The following is a 21953-nucleotide window of genomic DNA, read 5'->3' on the forward strand; positions in this document are numbered from 1 at the left end:
AAAGATCTGGAAAATGCCAACGTCTTTGGAGATTAAATAACACACTTCTAACACACACATGGGTCTAAAAGTCTCAAGAGACATTGAAAAAATATTTTACACTCAAGGAAAAGAAAAAATAAAATAAAATTTAGAGACACAGTGAAAGCAGTGCTTAGAGGAGAATTTTTAGCACTGAATGCATATATTAGAAGAGAAGAAACACCTAAACTCAGAGATCGTGAAGCAACAGGTGAGACTATTCTGCAATGATTTCATAATTGGTGGAGACAACACATTATGATTTGGCAAACCCATAAAATGTACAACGTAGTGTGAACCCTAAAGTAAACTTTGAATTTATTTAATAATAACATGTCAATATCAATTCATCTTGCGACAAATGTACCACACCAAATTTGATAACGGGAAACTATGGGTGGAAGGAGAGAGGACGTAAGTGAGCTCTGTACTTCAATTATTTTTTAAACCCAAGACTTCTTTAGGAAATAAAGTCTATTAATCAAAAGGGGGAAAAGTATAGGACAATGTTGTTTACAAAAAATAGACACATGGTTAGAGTTTGTGTGTATGTGTGTGTGCGTTAACCTAGAAAAAAATATCTGGAAAGATCTCCACCAAAATGTTTATAGATGTAGTCTTCGAAGTTTAGGATCCTGGATGGTCTTTATGCTCCCTGATTTTTCTGACATTTTTCTTTTTATAATATGCAGGTACTGCTGTAAAGATCATAGGAGACCATAAACCAATTTTGTAGGTAACAAAAAAAGACAAAGGAAACCCCCCCAAAAGTTTTTACTTATGACTTCTCTTGGGTGAGGTACTAAGCTGGGTTGAAAAGCAACATTTTCAGAACAGTCTGAAGAAAGGCCTGATGTTCTAGGGGGCTGGATAAAGGCAGAGTAAGTCTCAGAGAGCAGGGGAAAGAGTTGGAAGACACAGGGTCCAAGGGGTTTCTGATTTCTTAAAGGCAAAGAACAAGGTTATGGCTCCTCCCTTTCAAAGAAAGGAAACCAGTGTCAGTCCAGACTCAGGGCACAGCTCTACCCTTTCGAGAAAATGAAACTAACAGCCTCCTTAGACCCAGGCAGCAGAAGAGGCAGAAGCTAACAGGTTTTGGCAGCCAACTCTGCTGCCTCTGGCTCTCCTGTCCCTGCCTGAGCATCATGAAGAAGCTTAGAAAGACCCGAGCCAACCAACTGGACAAGTTCATCGAAGACCGCCTCCTGCCAGACAAGGATTTCCGCGCGCAGGTCAATGAAGCCATCCACATCATCTGCAGTTTCCTGAAGGAGAGGTGTTTCCGAGGGGCCTCCCACCCTGTTCGGGTGTCCCAAGTTGTGAAGGTGAGTCCAGAACTGCCTGGCTGGGGAGAAGGGGCCTGAATGAGCAAGTGTTTCCACAGAGACAGAGAGAGAGCAAAAGGCTGAGGTCTCTGGGGCTGGTGGTTTCTGATATATCCATGCCAAAACTATAACCACAGCTTGTGAAAGTAGCTTCTGGGGTGAGGGCCTCCACCTGTAAGTTTTTAACAAATGCCCAGGTGAAGTTTATAAACCACCTATGTCACGTCCACCACAGAGATAGGCAAACTGAAGCCCAGCTGTATCAACAACCTGCTAATCATCGACCAGGCTGGGGACACACCATTCCTGCAGACTCATGAGGTGGTTAAGAGTATAAGTTTTGAAAGCAGATAGCACCTGCTGCTGTGAAATCTTGGGCGAGTCACTTAACCTCTCTGTGCCTCAATTTCATCATCCATAATTCCCAGTACTTTGCAGGGCTTGCAGATCAAGTAAAATAAGCCATGGTCCAGTTTACAGTATTAATTATATAAGGTCAAAAAGAACAGGGAATAAAGAACACAGACCCTGTAAAAAGACAACCAGGGTGTGAATTGCATCTCTGCCACCTACTAGCTGCGTGATGGGGCCAATACATAATCTCTCTCAGCATCTGTTTCTCCATCTGGAAAATGAGAACAGATAATAATAGTAACTAAATCATAGAGTTCTTGTGAGCATTCTAGGAGTTGACTGGTAATGCCTTCAGAACAGTGGCTAGCACTCAGAATGTTAGTGATTGTTCTCAGCATTTTATTTAGGAAGGCTCTTCTCAGTGATAAATGTCAGTTCTCATTCTCACCACCTTTTTTAGGGTGGCTCCTCAGGCAAAGGCACGACCCCCAAGGGCCTATCAGATGCTGACCTTGTCGTCTTCGTCGCCAGTCTCACAAGTTTTCAGGAACAGCTTCAGCACCGAAGAGGATTCATCAAGGAAATTAGGAGACAGCTGGACGCCTGTCAAAGAGAGGAAACATTTGAAGTGGAGTTTGAAGTCCAGAAACGGTGAAGGAAGAAGCCCTGTGCTCTCAGCTTCGTGCTCAGGTCCCCTCGGCTCCTCCAGGGGGTAAAGTTCGATGTCCTGCCCGCCTTTGATGCCCTGTGTGAGCACTCCCAGTCACAAGGTGTTTCAGCCTTTGTCCTATGTTAGGGCTTCTTCCTCTTTTTTTTTTTTTTTATGTTTCTGAGCAGAAATCTTCCTCAGTTCAACAGTCTATTAAAACATAAACATGCCTTCAACATGAGGAGGAGATCTTAGTATCTCTCTTGGAGCAAGATAACTAGGGTCGTATTCAGCCACCACAGTGACATTAAACAACAAATTGGTACAATTTGGGGGTAAGGCATTTTTTTTTTTTTTTTTTTTTTGCGGTACGCGGGCCTCTCACTGTCGTGGCCTCTCCCCTTGCGGCGCACAGGCTCCGGACGCACAGGCTCAGCGGCCATGGCTCACGGGCCCAGCCGCTCCGCGGCACGTGGGATCTTCCCCGACCGGGACACGAACCTGCGTCCCCTGTGTCAGCAGGCCGACTCAACCACTGCGCCACCAGGGAAGCCCAAGACATTTCTTATACAATACCTGCCAGGCTTACTAGTTCTACTTATGGCAACTTGTGTGAATCTTACCTTTCTATAAATGAGGCAGCAAAAGATGCACACTACTGCATATAAAGTAGATGACCAGCAAGGTTTTACTGAATAGCATAGGGAACTATATTCAATACCTTATAATATATCTTATATATGTGTGACTGAATCACTTTGCTGGACACCTGAAACTAACACAATATTGTAAATCAACTAGACTTCAATTTAAAAAAATAGATAAATCCCAAAACACTGAGGCAGCATATATCTGGTGTAAACACAATATGTTAATTTCATCTTTTATCCAAAGCATAAGGGAATATCATCAAATTTATCTGAGGGTTGGAATCTGTAGACAATCTGCAGGAACACTGGGACAGGAAGCAGTGTATCTCTGAGGCTCAATTTCCACTGAGTACCTTCCATGTGCAAGGCACTGTTCTATGGCCATAAATGAGACAGACAGGGAACTTCTCTCCTGGAGCCTGACAATAATAATTTAAATACCACAAATGAAAAGATAACTTGTTGTGACAAAAACTAAATATGGTGATTCAAAAGAGAATGATGGGGCTTAGAGGGAGTGTTTAGACAGGGCAACAAGGGAGGTGACCACTGACCTGAGGCCCGAGGGATAAGAGGAAGCCAAACCTGGGAAGATCTGGGGGCTCCAGGAAGAGGAAACAGCAAGTGCAAAGGCCCTGAGACAGGAATGAGCTTGGCATATTTGAAGAAGTGAAATAACCAAGGGAGTAAGTAGCAAAGGGATCAAGGCAAGAGGTGAGATGGCAGAGGTGGCAGGAGACAGGTCACACCAAGCCTCCTGGGCCACCGCGAGGACTTTGGATTTTATTCAGATGTCCTGGGAAGCAAGAAGTGGAAGGATCAGGTTTTAAAAGGCCTCTGTGGGTGCTGGGTAGAGAATGGGCTGTGGAGGATCCAGGAAGGAGGCTGCTGCCATCTCTGCTGTGTCCAGGTGAGAGATGATGCTGGCTTGGATGGGGTGACGGCAGTGGAGATGGGAGTGGCGAGGACTGGGGATGGCCCTCAGGCCTCCTGGCTCTGGGCCTGCTGACCTTTCCACTGCACCCCATGGTCAGTGAGCTTGTCTCCTCAGAGGGATTGAAAGAAACTCAGAGAAAAGCTGACATCTTCACATTATGGATTAACTCCCGACAGGTCAGTTGATCAAAGGCTACAGCCCTGACCCTGAAGTCTACGTCCAGCTTATCCAAGAGTGCGAGTTCCTGGGGAGAGAGGGCGAGTTCTCCCCCTGCTTCACGGAGCTGCAGCGAGCCTTCCTGAGGGACCGTCCAACCAAGCTGAAGAGCCTCATCCGCCTTGTGAAGCACTGGTACCAAATGGTATGGCATGTCCCATCCAGACAGAGAGCGGAGGAGGAGGAGGAGGAGGGAGAGAAGGAAGAGAGTGAGGACAAGAGGAGGAGGGAGGGGTGGAATAGAGGGAGGGAAGGAGGAGGGGGAGGTGTGGGAGGAAGCAAGGATGAGGCATGGGAGGGGGAAGAAGGAAGGGGAGGGGAGGGGAGAGGAGTGGGGAAGAGAAGAAAGAGGAGTGGGAGGAGGAGAGGAATCAGAAAGGATGGGGGAGGAAGGAGGGAGATGGACAGAGATGAAAAGAGGGAAAGAGCATGAAGGAGGGGAGAAGGCAGGGAACAAGGAGGGAGAGGGTGAGAGGAAGAAGGTGGAAGAGTAGAGGTTGTGGGGAGGAGGGGAAAGGAAAGGGAGAAGAAGGGTAGGGCCTGGGACAGGTGCCAGTGGACTCAGGTGTCTCATTCTTCCTGGTCTTCCCGTATCAGGAAATAATAACTCCACCCCTCCAGTTACTCTGGACAAAACCGTGGCTCTTTCTTACCTTTTTCACACACACACACACACACACACACGCACACGCACACGCACACACACACACACACACATCCAGCCAGTCTGTAAATGGCTTGGTCCTGTATCTAAAATATACCCATTATCATCAACCATCACCACCTCAGTCACTCCCACCCTGGTCCAAGTCACTTGGGAGGCTCACAGTATCTGCCCTCGACCTCTCTGAACCCCCATCTCTGCCCCCTCACCACTCCCCCAGGCCATGCTCTGCTCTTCATTAGTCCCTCCAAGAGGGAAAACTCTACTCCAGCCTCAGGGCACTTTGCATGAGATTATTTGTTTATTGCCTGTCTCCCCATAAAAATGTACATAAAAGAAGGGATTTGTATATTTTCTTCATGCTGTATCCCCAGAATCTAGAACAGTGCCTGGCACATAATAGGTTCTCAGTAAGAATTACTCAACAAATTTATGAGTGCTAACGCCCCCACCCCCCAACACACACTGCTTCTGTTCACTTCCTAGCTGTCTGAATTTGGGCAAATGAAATTAACATCTTGCCCCTCCTGTTTTCTCACTTGCAAAGAGTAACATGGCACAGCATAGTAAATCACATACCACAGTGATGTGCATGTAGATTGCTTGGGTAGTATGCAACATTGTAACAATATTAATTCTTGAATCCATTGAGCATGGTATATCTTTCCTTTTATTTTTGTCATCTTCAGTTTCTCTTATCAAAGTCTTATCAGGGTACAGGTCTTTCACCTTTATGGTTAAATTTATTCCTAGTTTTCTTCTTCTTTTTGATGCAATTGTAAATGAGATTGTTTTTAAATTTCTCTTTCTGATAGTTTGTTATTCATGTATAGAAATGCAACCGATTTCTGTATATTATTTTTGTATCCTGCAATATTCCTGTATTCAGTTTTTAGTTCTAAAAGTTTTTTGGTGGCGTCTTTAGGGTTTTCTATATATAGTATCATGTCATCTGCAAATAGCAATAATGTAACTTCTTCTGTTTTAATTTGGATGCATTTTGTTTCTTTTTTTAATGTTTTTTTTAAAGTTTATTTATTTTATTTATTTATTTTTGGATCTGTTGGGTCTTTGTTGCTGTGCGTGGGCTTTCCCTAGTTGCAGCGAGTGGGGGCTACTCTTCGTTGCAGTGCGCGGGCTTCTTATTGCGGTAGCTTCTCTTGTTGAGGAGCACAGGCTCTCGGCCCGGGGGCTTCAGTAGTTGCAGCACACAGGCTCAGTAGTTGTGGCACACGGGGTGGGCTTAGTCGCTCCGCGGCATGTGGGATCTTCCCGGAGCAGGGCTCGAACCCGTGTCCCCTGCATTGGCAGGCGGATTCTTAACCACTGCGCCACCAGGGAAGTCCCTGCATTTTGTTTCTTTTTCATGCCTGATTGCCATGGACGGGCTTCCAATACTATGTTGAATATATGTGGGGAGAGTGGGCATATATGTCTTGTTCCTGATCTTAAAGGAAAAGCTTTTAGCCTTCACCATTGAGTATGGTTTAGCTGTGGGTTGGTCATATAGGGCCTATATTGAGTTATGTTCTCTCCATACCCACCTTGTTAAGAGTTTGTATCACAGATGGCTGTTGAATTTTCTCAAATGTTTTTTCTGTATCTGTGGAAATGGTCATATGCTTTTTATCCTTCGTTATGTTAATGCAAATGTATCACGTTGATTGATTTGTGGATACAGAAGCATCCTTGAATCCATGGAATATATCCAACTTGATCATGGTGTATGATCTTTCAATATATTGTTGAATTTGCTTTGCTAATATTTTGTGGAGGATTTTTGCATCTATGATCATCAGGCCTATAATTTTTTGTCATATCTTTGTCTGGTTTTGGTGTAGAATGAGTTTGGAACCATCTCTTACTCCTCAATTTTCTGGAATAGTTTGAGAAGAATAGGCATTAACTCTTCTTCACATAAAAGCTGAACAAACTCATTTTCCTAATTTTTTTTCCTCTTCTCAGTGTAAGATGAGACGTGGGAAAAAACTGCCCCCACAATATGCCCTGGAGCTTCTGACAGTCTATGCTTGGGAGCAAGGAAGCATGGAAACAGGATTCAGCACAGCTCAGGGATTTCAGACTGTTTTGGAATTAGTCCTGAAGCACCAGCACCTCTGCATCTACTGGGAAAAGTATTATGACTTTGAAAACCCTATTATTGGACAATACCTGAGAAGGCAACTTGCAAAACCCAGGTACTCTATCCCCCACATGGCTTAGCTCCCCACATAAATGAACCCATGAATACAGCTGTGGCACGTTGGAAATGTAGGAAGTGAGAGGGATCCATATTTATTGATCATCATCTGTTGTCAATCACTGTGCTGGGCACTTTACTCCTCCCATCTGATTTAAATAATAAATTTAAATAATAACCTCCAATCCAGTGAGGCAGGCACTATGCTAACCATTCTACAGATGACTGAGGTTTGGAGAAATAAGAGCTTGTCCAAACCTTAACAGAAAATGAGTGAAATACCTGAAATTTGACTAAAATAACAATAGCTACAGCAACAATAATGACTGCTCCCAGGAAGTAAGAGCTTGCTGTAAGACCAACACACTCAAACAGAATAGTAAAATTTTGGTTATTAAAACTGACATGTATGGACCCCTTATTATGTTCCAGTTACTGTTCTGAGCACTTCACATGCTTGTCTAGATCCTCATACAGCATGCTTTGAGGTAGGGTTATTCAAATCTCCCCATTTCACTGATGAGGATACTGAGGATTAGAGATTCAGGTGACCTGCCCAAGGTCACACCACTAATAAAGAGCAGAGGTAAGATTCAAACCCAGGTCTATCAAGGCACGAATGCAAGCCTCCTTCTCCTTGTGTTCAATGCCCACCGTAGGGGAGGGCACTCAGGACACACCCCAGGGAGCAGTGCCCTCCTGGGCCCCTCCTGCTGCCCCAAGTCCCAGTCTGCCCAAGTTAGTATTTTGCTCTGCCAGGAGCTCTAGACCCCCGCAACACAGCCCACATACTCACCTGCCCCTCTCTAACTGTTGCTTTTCAGACCTGTGATTCTGGACCCAGCTGACCCTACTGGAAATGTGGCTGGTAAAGACCCATATAGCTGGCAGCTGCTGGCACAAGAGGTTAGAGTCTGGCTGGGATACTCATGCTGTAAGAATTGGGATGGGTCTCCAGTCAGCACCTGGAAGGTGCCGGTGTGACCTCCTGATTCCCTCATGTGACCTGATATTAATAGCAGGTTGAAATAACAACTTCTAGAAATACTGCATTAAACCAAATTGAATTTCATCTCTGTCTTTGTACTCTTTTACTGTGGTTACTAGAAAATGTAAAATTACACATGTGTTCTGCCCCAGAATGAATCCCCGGATTAGACAATAGGCTTACCAACTCACATTGTCACCCTGTCTTGGTACCAAAAACAACATTGCATTTACAAAAGTCCAGTCAATAAAAACTCCCTTAAGGAAGCACAAAAGATCAAGCATGTTCTTACCGCCTGAGTCACTGGTCACGTGTGTAGCTGGGCAACAGTCTTTGGCTTCTCCATATTACTGTTCCTCCTTTGAGTCCTCCAACATCCCTGTGAGATGGGTCTTATTCTTGTTCTCATAATAATACACTGAGATTTGGGCACTTGCTTGAGTCACCAAACATTCCAGCAGCATTTGTTGAAGGGACCATCCTTTCCCCACTGTTCTGTAAAAGCCACCTCTAACATATGTCCAGAGCCCGTCTGTGTGTGAGTCTGTGTAGTTCCATTGGTCAACTTTGGCATCCTTGAGTTAATACTACCTTGACTAATTACTCTAGCCTGGTGTTAATTCTTAATATCTTGTAGAAAACTCTGTTTTTATCCAAACCAATGTCTTCTCTTGGCTCTATTTCTATGTTAATATTATATTCTGTTTGTGAAATTTCACCCAAAATACGGGGAGGCATTTGATTAGAATTCCATAAATTAGTTCAGGGAAGATGACATCTATTGAGAATCCCAATCCACAAACTTGGAGCTTCTTTCCATTAATTTTCCTCTTCTTGAATTACTCTGTAACTATGTTTTATAGTTTTTCCCTGCATTGGTCTTAAGTGTGTTTTGTCATATTATTCCTAGATACTTGTTTTTATGTTATTGTACTTAGTAGGTTTTCTTTAATTTCATTTTGTGATGGTTGGTTTCATGAAGACCTGAATGTTTTCAGTGGGTATATTTGATTAAAGCATGGTGAGCGAGTGAGCTTTATACTTTTCTGAATTTTGTGATTTTTGTTTTGCTGTAAATTTGTACTGCTTGAATGACCACAAGAAACAGTAAAGCATTTTGTTTCAAAACCTTTTGTGATAAGTATTTGTCAGCTGAGCTCTGATAGTTTGGGCAAAGCTGGCAGACCCAGGTGACAGAAGGCTCAAGGGTGCTGCAGTTTGGAGCTGCTGGCTCATGAGGTTCAGAAGCAGAGGAGCGAGTGTGTAAGGGGTGACGGAAATGCTCTCATGAAATTTGAAGCACCCAAGTCATAAATTCCTGACTGCCCAGAGCTGAGTCCCCATTCTGGGCAACTTCCTGCTGAGGAAATGAAACTGGGAAGGACTAAGGTTGAAGCAACAGATATGAGGGTAGAGTTCTCTGAGCCGCCCTGGGCACTCAGCATCGTGGTCAGGTGCTCTAGTCCCACCAGGGGGTGCAGTTATTTTTTTCATTATTATTAACTTTTATTGGAGTGTAGTTGCTTTATAGTGTTGTGTGGGGTGCAGTTTGATGTACTACCTGCCTTCCACCCTCCCAGCCACATGGGGTTTCAGCCTTTGTCCTGTATCAGGGCTCCTTTCTCTCTCTGTTCATATTTCCGAGCAGTTTGAGAGCCCGCACAGTTTGAGAGCCTTACCAAAATAAGATGTCCCTAAAAAATGGGGAGGAGATCACATTAGGTGGGCCAAAAAGTACCTTCGGTTTTCAAGTAAAAATAAAAGAGCCATTTTTCATTTTTACCAAGAACTTTATTGAACAACGTAATCACCCTTTTGTTCCACTACCTTCTAACATTTTTCAGGCAACTTTATAATTCCATCTTTCCAAAACTTTTTATCTTTTTGAGCAAAGAACTGTTCCAGGTGCGAACCCACACCCCCTGCACTGGAAAGCAAAGTCTTAACCACTGGACCGCGAGGGAAGTCCCTGTCCTTTATTTTTGCTCAGCATTTGATACCTTTCAAATCCCCTTTTGTGTCTCTTCTTTCAGATTATCCTCAGAAGCAGTTCTGTGAGTGAGAAAAGTTTGCCCTCTCTACAGATTGGGACATTGAGGCATGCCCAGTTACACTCGTGTTCAAAGCTGCACAGCTAGGGACAGCTCGCAATATTTCTATCGACTTAAAAATGCCTTAAGAAATAGTCTATTAATCAAAAAGTAAAACCATTATAGTCATGCCATTAAAAGAGAGAGAGAGAAAGAAATTATGTTTGTGTGTATGTGTGTGTTAACCTAGAAAAACATCTGAAAAGATCTGCACCAAAGTAGTTGTAGTCTTTCAGGTTTAGGATCAGGGATGGACTTTATGCTTTTGGATTTTTCTGACCATTGCTGTTTGCAATATACATGTACTGCTGCAAAAATCACAGGAGACAATAAAACAATTTTGTCAGCAACGAAAAAAGAGGAAAAGGAAACCAAAAGTGTGTTTTTACTCTTGGGTGAAGTACTAACCTGGCTTAAAAAGTACCTTTTCAGAGTACAGTCTGAAGAAAGACCAGATGTTCTAGGTTGCCTGTTAAAGGCAGGGAGTAATTCTGGAATACTGGAGGAAAGAGCTGGGAGACTGAACAGGGTTCAGAATCAAAGGAATGTTTAATTTGCTGAGAGACAAAGACTCAGGGCAATGCTCCTCCCTTACAAGGAAACGAAACCAACAGCAGCCCAGACTCGGCACACCTCCTTCCTTCCAATGAAACGAAACTAACAGCCTCCTGGACCCAGGCAGCAGAAGAGTTAGAAGCTAAAAGGTTTTTCCCCTCCAGCTCTGGCCCTCCTCTGGCTCTCCTGTCCCAGCATCATGATGAAGCTCAGTTGATACCCCGGCCCAAGAATCTAGACAAGTTCATCGAAGACCACCTCCTGCCAGACGAGGATTTGCCCAGCGCGCAGGTCAATAAAGCCATCCACATCATCTGCAGTTTCCTGAAGGAGAGGTGTTTTCCGAGGGGCCCCCGACCCTGTTTCGGGTGTCCAAAGTTGTGAAGGTGAGGCCTAGAACTGCCTGACTGCGGAGAAGGAGGCTGGAAGAGCAAGCATTTCCACAGCGACAGAGAGAGAGCAAAAGGCTGAGGTCTCTGGGGCTGGTGGTTTCTGATTTATCCATGCCAAAACTATAACCACAGCTTGTGAAAGTAGCTTCTGGGGTGAGGGCCTCCATCTGTAAGCTTTTAACAAATGCCCAGGTGCAGTTTATAAACCACCTATGTCACGTCCACCACAGAGATAGGCAAACTGAAGCCTAGCTGTATCAACAATCCGCTAATCATTGACCAGGCTGGGGACTCACCATTCCTGCAGATTCATGAGCTGGTTAAGAGTATAAGTTTTGAAAGCAGATAGCACCTGCTGCTGTGAAATCTTGGGTGAGTCACTTAATCTCTCTGTGCCTCAATTTCATCATCCATAATTCCCAGTACTTTGCAGGGCTTGCAGATCAAGTAAAATAAGCCATGGTCCAGTTTACAGTATTAATTATATAAGGTCGTAAAGAACAGGGAGTAAAGGACACAGACTGAGTTGCATCTCTGCCACCTACTAGCTGTGTGATTGGGCTGATACATAATCTCTCTCAGCATCTGTTTCCCCATCTGGAAAAATGGGAAACAGATAATAATAGTAAGCTAAATCACAGAGTTCTTGTGAGCATTCTAGGAGTTAAGACTGGTAATGCCTTCAGAACAGGTGCTAGTACTCAAAATGTTAGTGATTGTTCTCAGCAGTTTATTTAGGGATGCTCTTCTCAATGATAAATATCAGTTCTCAATTCTCATCACCTTTTTCAGGGTGCTCCTCAGGCAAAGGCACAACCCTCAGGGGCCGATTCAGATGCTGACCTCGTCATCTTCCTCACCAATTTTAAAAGTTTTCAGAACAACTTCAGCGCCGAGGAGAATTCATCAAGGAAATTAGGAGACAGGCTGGAAGCCTGTCAAAGGGGAGGAAACATTTGAAGTGGAGTTTTGAGGTCCAGAAACAGCAATGGGAGAATCCCCGTGCTCTCAGCTTCGTGCTTAGATCCCATCAGCTCCACGAGTCAGTGGAGTTTGATGTCCTGCCCCCGCATTTTGATGCCCTGGGTAGAAGCTACTCTCAGCCACAAGGTGTTTCAGCCTTTGTCCTATGTCAGGGCTGCTTCTGCTCTTTTCATGTTTCTGAGCAGAAATCTCTCACTACTTTGAGAGTCTTATTAAACAGGGCATCCCTTCAAGTGGGGAGGAGATCCTAGACATCTCTTCTGGGGCAAGAATGTTTAGGGTCATACTGAGCCACTGGCAGTGACATTACAAAAACTGGTACAATCTTGGGAGCAGTATATTTTTATAGAACACCTGCCAAGCTTACTAGTTTTACTCTTGGCAAAGTGTGTGAATCTTCTTCTTTCTAAAAATGAGGCAGCTATATTCTGGTGTAAACACAGTATGTTAATTTCATCTTTTACCAAAGCATAAGGAAATATCAAATTTATCTGAGGGTTGGAATCTGTAGACAATCTGCAGGAACATTGGGACAGGAAGCAGTGTCATCTCTGAGGCTCAATTTCCACTGAGTACCTTCCATGTGCAAGGCACTGTTCTATGGCCATAAATGAGACAGACAGGGAACTTCTCTCCTGGGCCTGACAATACTAATTTAAATACCATAAATGAAAAGAATAACTTGTTGTGACAAAAACTAAATATGGTGATTCAAAAGAGAATGATGGGGCTTAGAGGGAGTGTTTAGACAGGGCAACAGGGAGGTGACCACTGACCCGAGGCCCGAGGGATGAGGGGAAGCCAAACCTGGGAAGATCTTGGGGCTCCAGGAAGAGGAAACCAGCAAGTGCAAAGGCCCTGAGACAGGAATGAGCTTGGCATATTTGAAGAAGTGAAATAACCAAGGGAGTAAGTAGCAAGGATCAAGGCAAGAGGGTGAGATGGCAGAGGTGGCAGGAGGACAGGTCACACCAAGCCTCCTGGGCCACCGCGAGGACTTTGGATTTTATTCAGATGTCATGGGAAGCAAGAAGTGGAAGGATCAGGTTTTAAAAGGGCCTCTGTGGGTGCTGGGTAGAGAATGGGCTGTGGGAGGATCCAGGAAGGAGCTGCTGCCATCTCTGCTGTGTCCAGGTGAGAGATATGCTGGCTTGATGGGGTGACGGCCAGTGGAGATGGGAGTGTGCGAGGACTGGAGATGGCCCTCAGGCCTCCTGGCTCTGGGCCTGCTGACCTTTCCACTGCACCCCATGGTCAGTGAGCTTGTCTCCTCAGAGGGATTGAAAGAAACTCAGAGAAAGGCTGACATCTTCACATATGGGATTAACTCCCGACAGGTCAGTTGACAAAGGCTACAGCCCTAACCCTGAAGTCTACGTCCAGCTTATCCAAGAGTGCGAGTTCCTGGAGAGAGAGGGCGAGTTCTCCCACTGCTTCACGGAGCTTGCAGCGAGCCTTCCTGAGGGACCGTCCAACCAAGCTGAAGAGCCTTCATCCGCCTTGTGAAGCACTGGTTACCAAATGGTGATGGCATGTCCCATCCAGACAGAGAGCGGAGGAGGAGGAGGAGGAGGAGGGAGAGAAGGAAGAGAGTGAGGACAAGAGGAGGAGGGAGGGGTGGAATAGAGGGAGGGAAGGAGGAGGGGGAGGTGTGGGGAGGAAGCAAAGATGAGGCATGGGAGGGGGGAAGAAGGAAGGGGGGGAGGGGAGAGGAGTCGGGAGGGAAGGGAAATCACAACTCCATCCTTCCTGTTACTCTGGACAAAACCAAGGGTCATCCTTGACTTCTCCACACACACCTCCATCCAACCTGTCAGCAAATGATGTTGGTCCTGTATTAAAATATATTTATAATTCATCCATCGTCACCTCCTGTGTCACTCTCACCCTGGTCCAGGTCATCTTGAGAAGCTCACAGGATCTGCCCTCGACCTCTCTGAGCCCCAGTCTCTGCCCCCTCACCCACCACCCCCAGGCTATGCTTTCCTCTTCATTAATCCTCCAGGAGGGAAACTCTACTCCAGCCTCAGGGCCTTTGCATGAGCTTATTTGTTTGTTTATTGTCTATCTCCCCACTAAAAATGTACAGGAACAGAAGGATTTATATGTTTGAATCCCTGCTGTATCCCAGGGACCTAGAACAGTGCCTGGTGCGTAATTAGGAAACTCAAAAAATAATTGTTAGATGAATTAATGAGTGCTACGTCCCCACGCATCACCACACACACACACACACACACACACACACACACACACTTCTGTTCACTTCCTAGGTGTCTGGCTTTGGACAAGTGAATTAAACATCTCTGTGGTTCCTGTTTTCCTCATTTGCAAAAGAGTAACATGGCACAGCAATAGTAAATCACATACCGTGATATCTGGCATATAGTCGGTCCTAATAAATGTCCTTTCTCTGAGCTGCCACAGGAAAACACATCATAAAAGCTAACATGGATTGTGCACTAATCTTATGCCAGATTCATCATATTTAAAATTTGTGGATGTGATATTCATTTCTGTTTACTTTCAAATGTCCCATATCTTATTTAAGCCACCATGGTGATTCTGTGACCTGGTTAAGGGTATTATTATTAAACCCCTTTTACAGAAAGAGAAACTAAGTGTCAGAAGACACTTTCAGCTAATAAACAGCAGACAAAAACAAAACAAAAACAGCATTTGGGTCTTCAGACTGAAGAGTTTACTTAACTGTAATAAGCATTCTATATACATTTAGATGAATAAATGAGTTAAAGAAAGTAACTAGGATAAACTTCCTACTTTAAAAACATTTGCTAGACATCTCAATTTGCTTTGCAAGAATTTGATCATGGCACTTGAGCGTTTTAGAACTTACAAAGTGGTTCTTGACAAGTGCAACACTGCCGCCCAAGACATACTGAAGCTTCATAAAGGCATTTTTGTGATGTGCGATAAAGATGCTGCTGATAATGGATGGAAAGAAGCCAGGAAATACAATGAGCAAGACAGTCCTACTCAGCAAAGAATTGTCTCTTTATTTCCTTGTTTCTCTCCTTTAATTCCTCCTCCCTCCTCTCCCTCCCGCTTCCTTCCTTCCTTCCTTCCTTCCCCTCTTTCTTTTTCTCTCTTCTCTCTTCTAGAATAATAGAGGAATCGTACAATACTTTAACTCCTCTAGCCCATCATCACCACCTTTAACTTACATCCAACTTTTGTTGTATATTTTAAGTCTCTCAATATTGTCAAGTGCCCCCAAAGCATTAGTATTGTTTTACAGAGCCAATGATCATTGGAATCTACCCGCGTGTTTACTGCTTTCTTCACTACTGATTCTATCCTACCTCTCTCACCTTCCATCTGGGATTGTTCTTCTTCTTCCTGAAATATGCCCTTTAAGATTTCTTTGGTGACCGTCTTCTGACAGCAAACATGTCAGTTTTTGTTTGTCTGCAAAGGTCTTGATTTTCCCTTCATTGCTGTCCGGTATTTTTGCTGGATTGATATGCATTTCAGTACATTGGATATATCATTCCATCTTCCAGTGTTGCTAGTGAGAAATCAGTTGTCAGTGTCACTGTGGTGCCTTTGTAGGTAATCTATCTTATTTCTCTGGCTGCATTTATATGTTTCACTTTTACTTTGATTTTGTTGGTTTCAAGCTGATGTGTCTTAATGATGATCCCTTTTTATTGGTCCTGCTTGGGGTTCATGGGGTCCTTCACTGGGATTCCTGAATCTGTGGATATCCTTCATCAGTTTTGGAAACTCTCAGCCATTCTCCTAAAATATTATCGTTCTCCCTTTCTCTTCTTGCCTCTTAGAGCTCCCATAAAATGTATGTTAGACCTCCTCGTTCTCTCTTCCAAATCTCTATCCCCTGTTCTACATTTTCCATCTTTTTCTCTCTCCATGCTTTATTCTGAATAGTTTCTTCTAATTTGCCTTCCAATCACTAATTTTTCCTTTAAATATGTCTATGCTACTGAGCTATTAGTTACATTTTTGTCATTTTTTGTTCTAGGATTTCTATTTCATTCTTTTTTAAGTCTGCCATGTTACTTTTTCTGGCTTCTAGCTACCTACTATTTCAAATGCTTATATGTTTGAACATAATGTTCCTAGTTATTTTAAAGCCTGTGTTTAAATCTTCAATATTTAAAGTTTTGTGGATTTATTACTATTTCTTTTTTGTTTTTGTTAGTCATCACTCTGGGTGTCTTCTTTCTTTGTGTGCCTGGATACTTATGTGATGGTCATTGTACATGAAAGTTACCTGTGAAAGAGTTGGAGACTTTGGATTAAATATCTTCCTCCGGAAAAAAAAAAAAAAAAAGTTTGCTTCTTTAAGCTCTTAGGAACACTACAAGTCCTTCCTCTCAGTTAATTTTCATAGTATCCTTCTGAGGAAGGTGCAATTATTACCATTCACTTGGCAAATGAGAAAAAATAAGGCTCCAAGAGTCTACATTGTCTGCTCAGAATCAGATAATGGTGGAGCCAGGATTCAAACCCACATCAGTCAGAATCCAGAGCGCAAGCCTTTAACCAGGGGTCAGTAAAGTTTTTTCGTAAAGGACAAGTTAGCAAATACTTTAGACTTTATAAGTCACACAGTCTCTGTCACAAATACTCAACAATGCCCTTTGTAGCCTGAATGCCACCATAAACTACACATAAATGAATAGGTGCAGATTTGCTCTCAGAAAACTTTATACACAAAAACAAGTGGCAGGCTGAATTTGGTCCATGAGAAATGTGCTTTACACGAAAGCTAGAGAAAACCCACTTTTCTGATTGTTTTTCCTCTACTCAGTGTAAGGAGAAGCTTGGGAAGCCGCTGCCCCCACAGTATGCCCTGGAGCTCCTGACAGTCTATGCTTGGGAGCAAGGAAGCATGGAAACAAGATTCAACACAGCTCAGGGATTTCAGACTGTTTTGGTAATTAGTCCTGAAGCACCAGCTCCTCTGCATCTACTGGAAAAGTATTATGACTTTGAAAACCCTATTATTGGACAATACCTGAGAAGGCAACTTGCAAAACCCAGGTACTCTATCCCCCACATGGCTTAGCTCCCCACATAAATGACCCATGAATACAGCTGTGGCACCTTGGAAATGTAGGAAGTGGGAGAGTTCCCACATTTATTGATCATCTTCTGGTACTAATCATTCTGCTGGGCACTTTACTACTACCATCTAATTTTTTTTAAGCATTAAAAATATATATTTATTTTTGGCTGCTTTGGGTCTTCGTTGCTGCGTGCAGACTTTCTCTAGCTGCATCGAGCAAGGCTACTCTTCGTTGAAGTGCACAGGCTTCTCTTGTTGCAGAGAACAGGCTCTAGAGCGCAGCTCAGTAGTTGTGGCGCACGGGCTTAGTTGCTCCGCAGCATGTGGGATCTTCCCGGACCAGGGATTGAACCCATGTCCCCTGAATTGGCAGGTGGATTCTTCACCACTGCGCCCACCAGGGAAAGCCTTTCCATCTAATTTTAAAACAACGTGCAAGCAACCTTGTGAGGTAGGCACTATGCTACCTGCTTTACAGATGACTAAACCAAGATTCTGAAAGGTAAAGAGCTTGTCCAAACCTTAACAAAAAATGAGTGAAACAGCTGAAATTTCAACTAAAATAACAACAGCTGCAGCAACAATAATAAATGTTCCCAGGAACTAAGAGCTTGCTATAAGACTAACACACTCCTAATAGCATTGTAAAAATTATGATTATTGTAACTGCCATGTATTGACCCCTTAGTATGTCCCAATTACTGTGCTGAGCATTTCACATGCTTGTCTAGATCCTCATACAACATCCTTTGAGGTAAGGATGTTCAATTCTTCCCATTTCACAGATGAGGATACTGAGGATTAGAGAGGTCAAAAGACCTGCCCAAGGTCACACCCCTAATAAAGGGCAGAGGTAAGATTCAAACAGAAGTCTATGAAAGCCCAAATGCAAGGCTCCTCCCTCTGTTCACTGTGCTCCATAGGGCAGGGCACCCAGGACACACCCCAGGAAGCAGTGCCCTGCTGGACCCCTCCTGCTGCCCTGAGTCCCAGCCTGTGCCAGGCTGGTACTTTTCTCTTCCAGAAGCATCTAGACCCCCCAGACATAGCCCAGCTTCCTCACCTATTCTCTCTCTAAATATTGCTCTTCAGGCCTGTGATTCTGGACCCGGCTGACCCTACAGGAAACGTTGGTGGTGGAGACCCACATAGCTGGCAGCGGCTGGCACAAGAGGCTAGAGCCTGGCTGAGTTACCCATGCTTAAAGAAATGGGACGGGTCTCCAGTAGGCTCCTGGGATGTGTCGGTGAGACCTTCTGCTTCTTCCCTGCCGTCCTTCCCCCACCCCCTCCACACAGCATGGGGCATGTAGATAGAGACCATTCTTTCCTAAGAAATTACCTCTTGCTAGAGGTCACTCACATTCATATAGTGTCAGGCTGTGCTCTCTATTTTACAATCATTTTGGCCCCATACAGAGAGCTCCTGGACTTCTCACATCCCTCACCCAGAGTTCATTCTTTAATTAATGCCTCCTTGTCTGGAAGTAACTTTTTTAACAGCTCCAGTTGGCTCATTCCACTAAGAAGAAAAATAAACAATAACAACCACCGCTTAATAAATACCTGCTTTGGGCTCAGGTTCTGTTCTAAGCCCTTAAATTTCATTATTTCATTAAATCCTCACAACACCCCATGAGATATGTTTTCTACTCCCATCTTGCAGATGAGAAAAGGAGGCTCAGAGAGGTGAAGTCACCTGCTCAAGGCCACTCAGCTAGGGAGTGGTAGAGCTGGGATCCTAACTCGGTAGACTCCAACGCCAGTGTTTATTCCACTGAGCTAAACATCCTGCCTTGTATCCCCTCCCCCCTCAATATCATGTGACAAATGAGCGACTCAGAGCAGCTGAGGACGTGGGCATGTCACCCAGCTACGTAGGTGCTGAGGGTCTGATCTTCCCACTCCAAGAGTAGAGATCTTTCTCATGCCGGGTGTGGGGAGGGTTGATGATGTCATAGATGGGTTTCCTAGGAAACAGACTCTGGGATGAAGTTTATGTGCAGGATGTTTCAGGGGAGGACCATTGGATCCAACACCTGTGTAAAGGAGGGGAATTAAGCGGGTACCAGCACAGGGAGAGGTGCAGCTGGGGAGCCCTAGAGCTTCAACAGCCTTCAGAGTTGTCCTGCAGAAGGCTGAGGTGGCAGGTCTTTTATACCCTAACGTGGATCGGCCACTGAATGGACAACTCAGGAGGGGGTATGGTCCTTCCTTGAAGGGGATCCAGGTGGCACATCACAGTGTCCACCTGTCCACCATAAATGTTCACTGAGAACCAGTGCCAAGGTGGGAGGCCCAGCTCTCCAGTGTGACCATGTGCTTCACCCTTTCAGCCCCAAGAACATAGTGACCTGATGTACGAGGCCGACGGTTTTAGACAGAGCTATGGAACCTCTCCGAGACCCACACTCCGGGGAGAAGCCCCTCCCCAGGTGGAAGAGAACTGGACATGTGCCATCCTCTGAACGCCAGAATCTCTTAAAGGCAAGGTCTCCGGGGCCATCTGGGCCAGACCTCTCATTTCTAGGGGCGGGGGCGGGGGGCCTCAATCCCGAGAGGGCCATGAGTTGGTGTCAGCCCTGGGTCTAGAATCCAGGTCTCCTGACCCCCATCCTTCCCGCCATTCTGTGCTCTCTCTTCTTTTACAGATAGCATTTTCCACAGCTCCCTCCCCACCAGAGCCTGTTCTCCGACAATATCCTCTGAGAGGCAGCAGGAGAGACTCAGACAAAAGAGAGGAATCCCAATCTTCACACTCTTCTCTGTACCTGGTGGGAGGGCTGGTGGTCCAATTTATTGTCAATAACAACAAAAATAGTAGCCAAATACCATTTGTTGGGTGTTAATCGCAAGGCACAGAGCCAAGAAGTATATCTGCATATTATATGTGTGTGTGTATGTGTATGTGCGTATTCATTGATTCAACTTAAAATATTAATTGAGCACCTGCTATGTGCCAAGCATCGTTCTGGGCACTGGAACATAGCAATGAGCAAAGCTGACAAAAACCCCTGCCTTGTGGAGCTGACATTTTGTGGAATATTCTACTGTTGGATAGACTAGGATCCTTCCAAGTTTCAATTACAGGTAATCCTAAGACAAACATCTTTGGTTCACCCTTTGTCCACATCTCTGATTATTTACAGGAAAAGTTTTAGAACTGCCCTGTGTAATACAGTAGTCACTATTGAGCACTTGAAATGTAGCTGGACCCAATCGAGATGTGCTAATCTTTATACTTTTTTGAATTTTCAGATTTTATTAATTTTTGGCCATAAGTTTGTACTGTTTGTATGACCACAAGAAACAATAAAGCAATGTTTCTTGCACAAAAAATTTTAATAAGTATTTCTCTCAGCTGAGCTCTGGTAGTTTGTGCAAAGCCAGCCGGCCCAGGTTATAGAAAAGTCTGGGGCACTGGTATTGGGAGCTGTTGGTTCAAGTCCAAATTCATGAGATTTGGAAACAGAGGAGCACCTGTGTAAGGGATGACGGAAATGCTGGAATGAAAATTGGGAGCACCGGAGCCATAAATTTTGATTCCCCAGAGAGAAAGCCCCATTCTGGGCAGTTCCTTCCGGGGAAACAAAAACCAGCAGATCTAATGTTTAGCAAAGGAGATAAGGGTGGAGTCCCTCCCTGCACCCCCATTTGAGGAACCACCTTGCTGTAGCCCACAGCAGCTGCACCATTTACATCCCCTTCAGCAATAAATGGGGGTTCAGTCTCTCCACATCTTTGCCACACTTTGTAATTCATGATCATTTTGATTAATCACCATCCTAGTTGGTGTAAAAGAGTTATATACTCTCAAAGTAATCGGGCCTGCTAAGCAAGGTCAAGACCCTACCTGGGAAAGAATGGACCTGACACATAGACTGCGGACATAAGAGTGGAAGCCCCTGAAAATCCTGAATCCCCAGACTCCTCTGAACCTGGGGTTCAGAAATGTCCCATCTACCCCTTCTGTTAAAAGCTAGCACCTCCCCCCTTGCAAGGAGACTCTGCAGAGGTCTCTCTTCATAAGACCCCGCATGACTGGCACCCACTTCCCCTCCTGCCCACTAGACTGAGTAGGGTTGAGTCCCAAAATAGCCCAGCCGGGGGCGCGCTGGGCCTGCTGAGGGAGGGGTGACCTATTTTCCCGAACAGTCAGAAGACCCCGGTCAGCATGTAGCAGCAAAGTCAGGTGGTGTGTGTGGAAGTGACCCCGAGGGCAGCTTGATCAAGGGGCTACAGTGTCAGGTCAGATGCGGAAGAGTTTATTGACGTGGAAGTCCCCCTCCTGGAATTCAGGACTTCACACACCCTGGCAAGGACCCCAGGAGACCGTGCAGAGTTGCTGTTAGCCAGGCTCTAAAATGGAAAAAGTGAGAGCCTCTGCCAGGTGAGAACAAAATGCTGATATTCCCATGGGAGATGGTGGAAAGATGGGATTCAAAGGTCAGGGAAGTGGATATGCTTGGGTGGAGTTGCTACTAAGTCCAGAAAAGCACCAAATTATCTCCCATGGAAAAGCAGAGAATACACGTTACCAAGGCCATAAAGAATACACACTAAGTGAGAGGAGCTCATCAATCACTAAGAGCTCGGGTGGCCCCTCCACTAGAAGATGCTGTCACAGGCCTCCCTAACAGCACTGGGATGGTAGAACCCCGACAATCATAGCGGCCATGAGACAACACTTACCCATGATGTGGACACACTTCTCTTCATGAGTGGTAGGGTGGAGGGGCAGTCAGGATGGCCTGACCCACAGAGAATTAAGGAGCTGGTCATAAAATACGGTGTCCCTGGGACCAAACTAAATGGGCCACAAATGAGGGATGCTCAATCTGCCCCATCAAACTACTTCAAGGATGGACCATTAGAA

The 21953-nt window shown here is 44.8% G+C and overlaps 1 protein-coding gene and 1 pseudogene across 1 annotated transcript; both read left to right on the plus strand.

Moving 5' to 3' along the window:
* Positions 1-1102: 1102 nt before the first annotated feature.
* LOC116765154 (2'-5'-oligoadenylate synthase 1-like) lies at positions 1103-10307 on the plus strand. The gene is given in 6 exon segments (XM_032654430.1): positions 1103-1346; positions 2161-2449; positions 4113-4297; positions 6782-7014; positions 7841-7922; positions 10038-10307. Coding segments are annotated over 6 exon segments (1074 nt in total). The 5' UTR covers positions 1103-1166; the 3' UTR covers positions 10143-10307.
* A 351-nt stretch (positions 10308-10658) lies between these two features.
* Positions 10659-20416, plus strand: LOC116765032 (annotated as a pseudogene).
* The last annotated feature ends 1537 nt before the right edge of the window (positions 20417-21953 follow it).

This window comes from Phocoena sinus, chromosome 14 (genome assembly GCF_008692025.1).
Source record: "Phocoena sinus isolate mPhoSin1 chromosome 14, mPhoSin1.pri, whole genome shotgun sequence".
Taxonomy (NCBI): Eukaryota; Metazoa; Chordata; class Mammalia; order Artiodactyla; family Phocoenidae; genus Phocoena; species Phocoena sinus.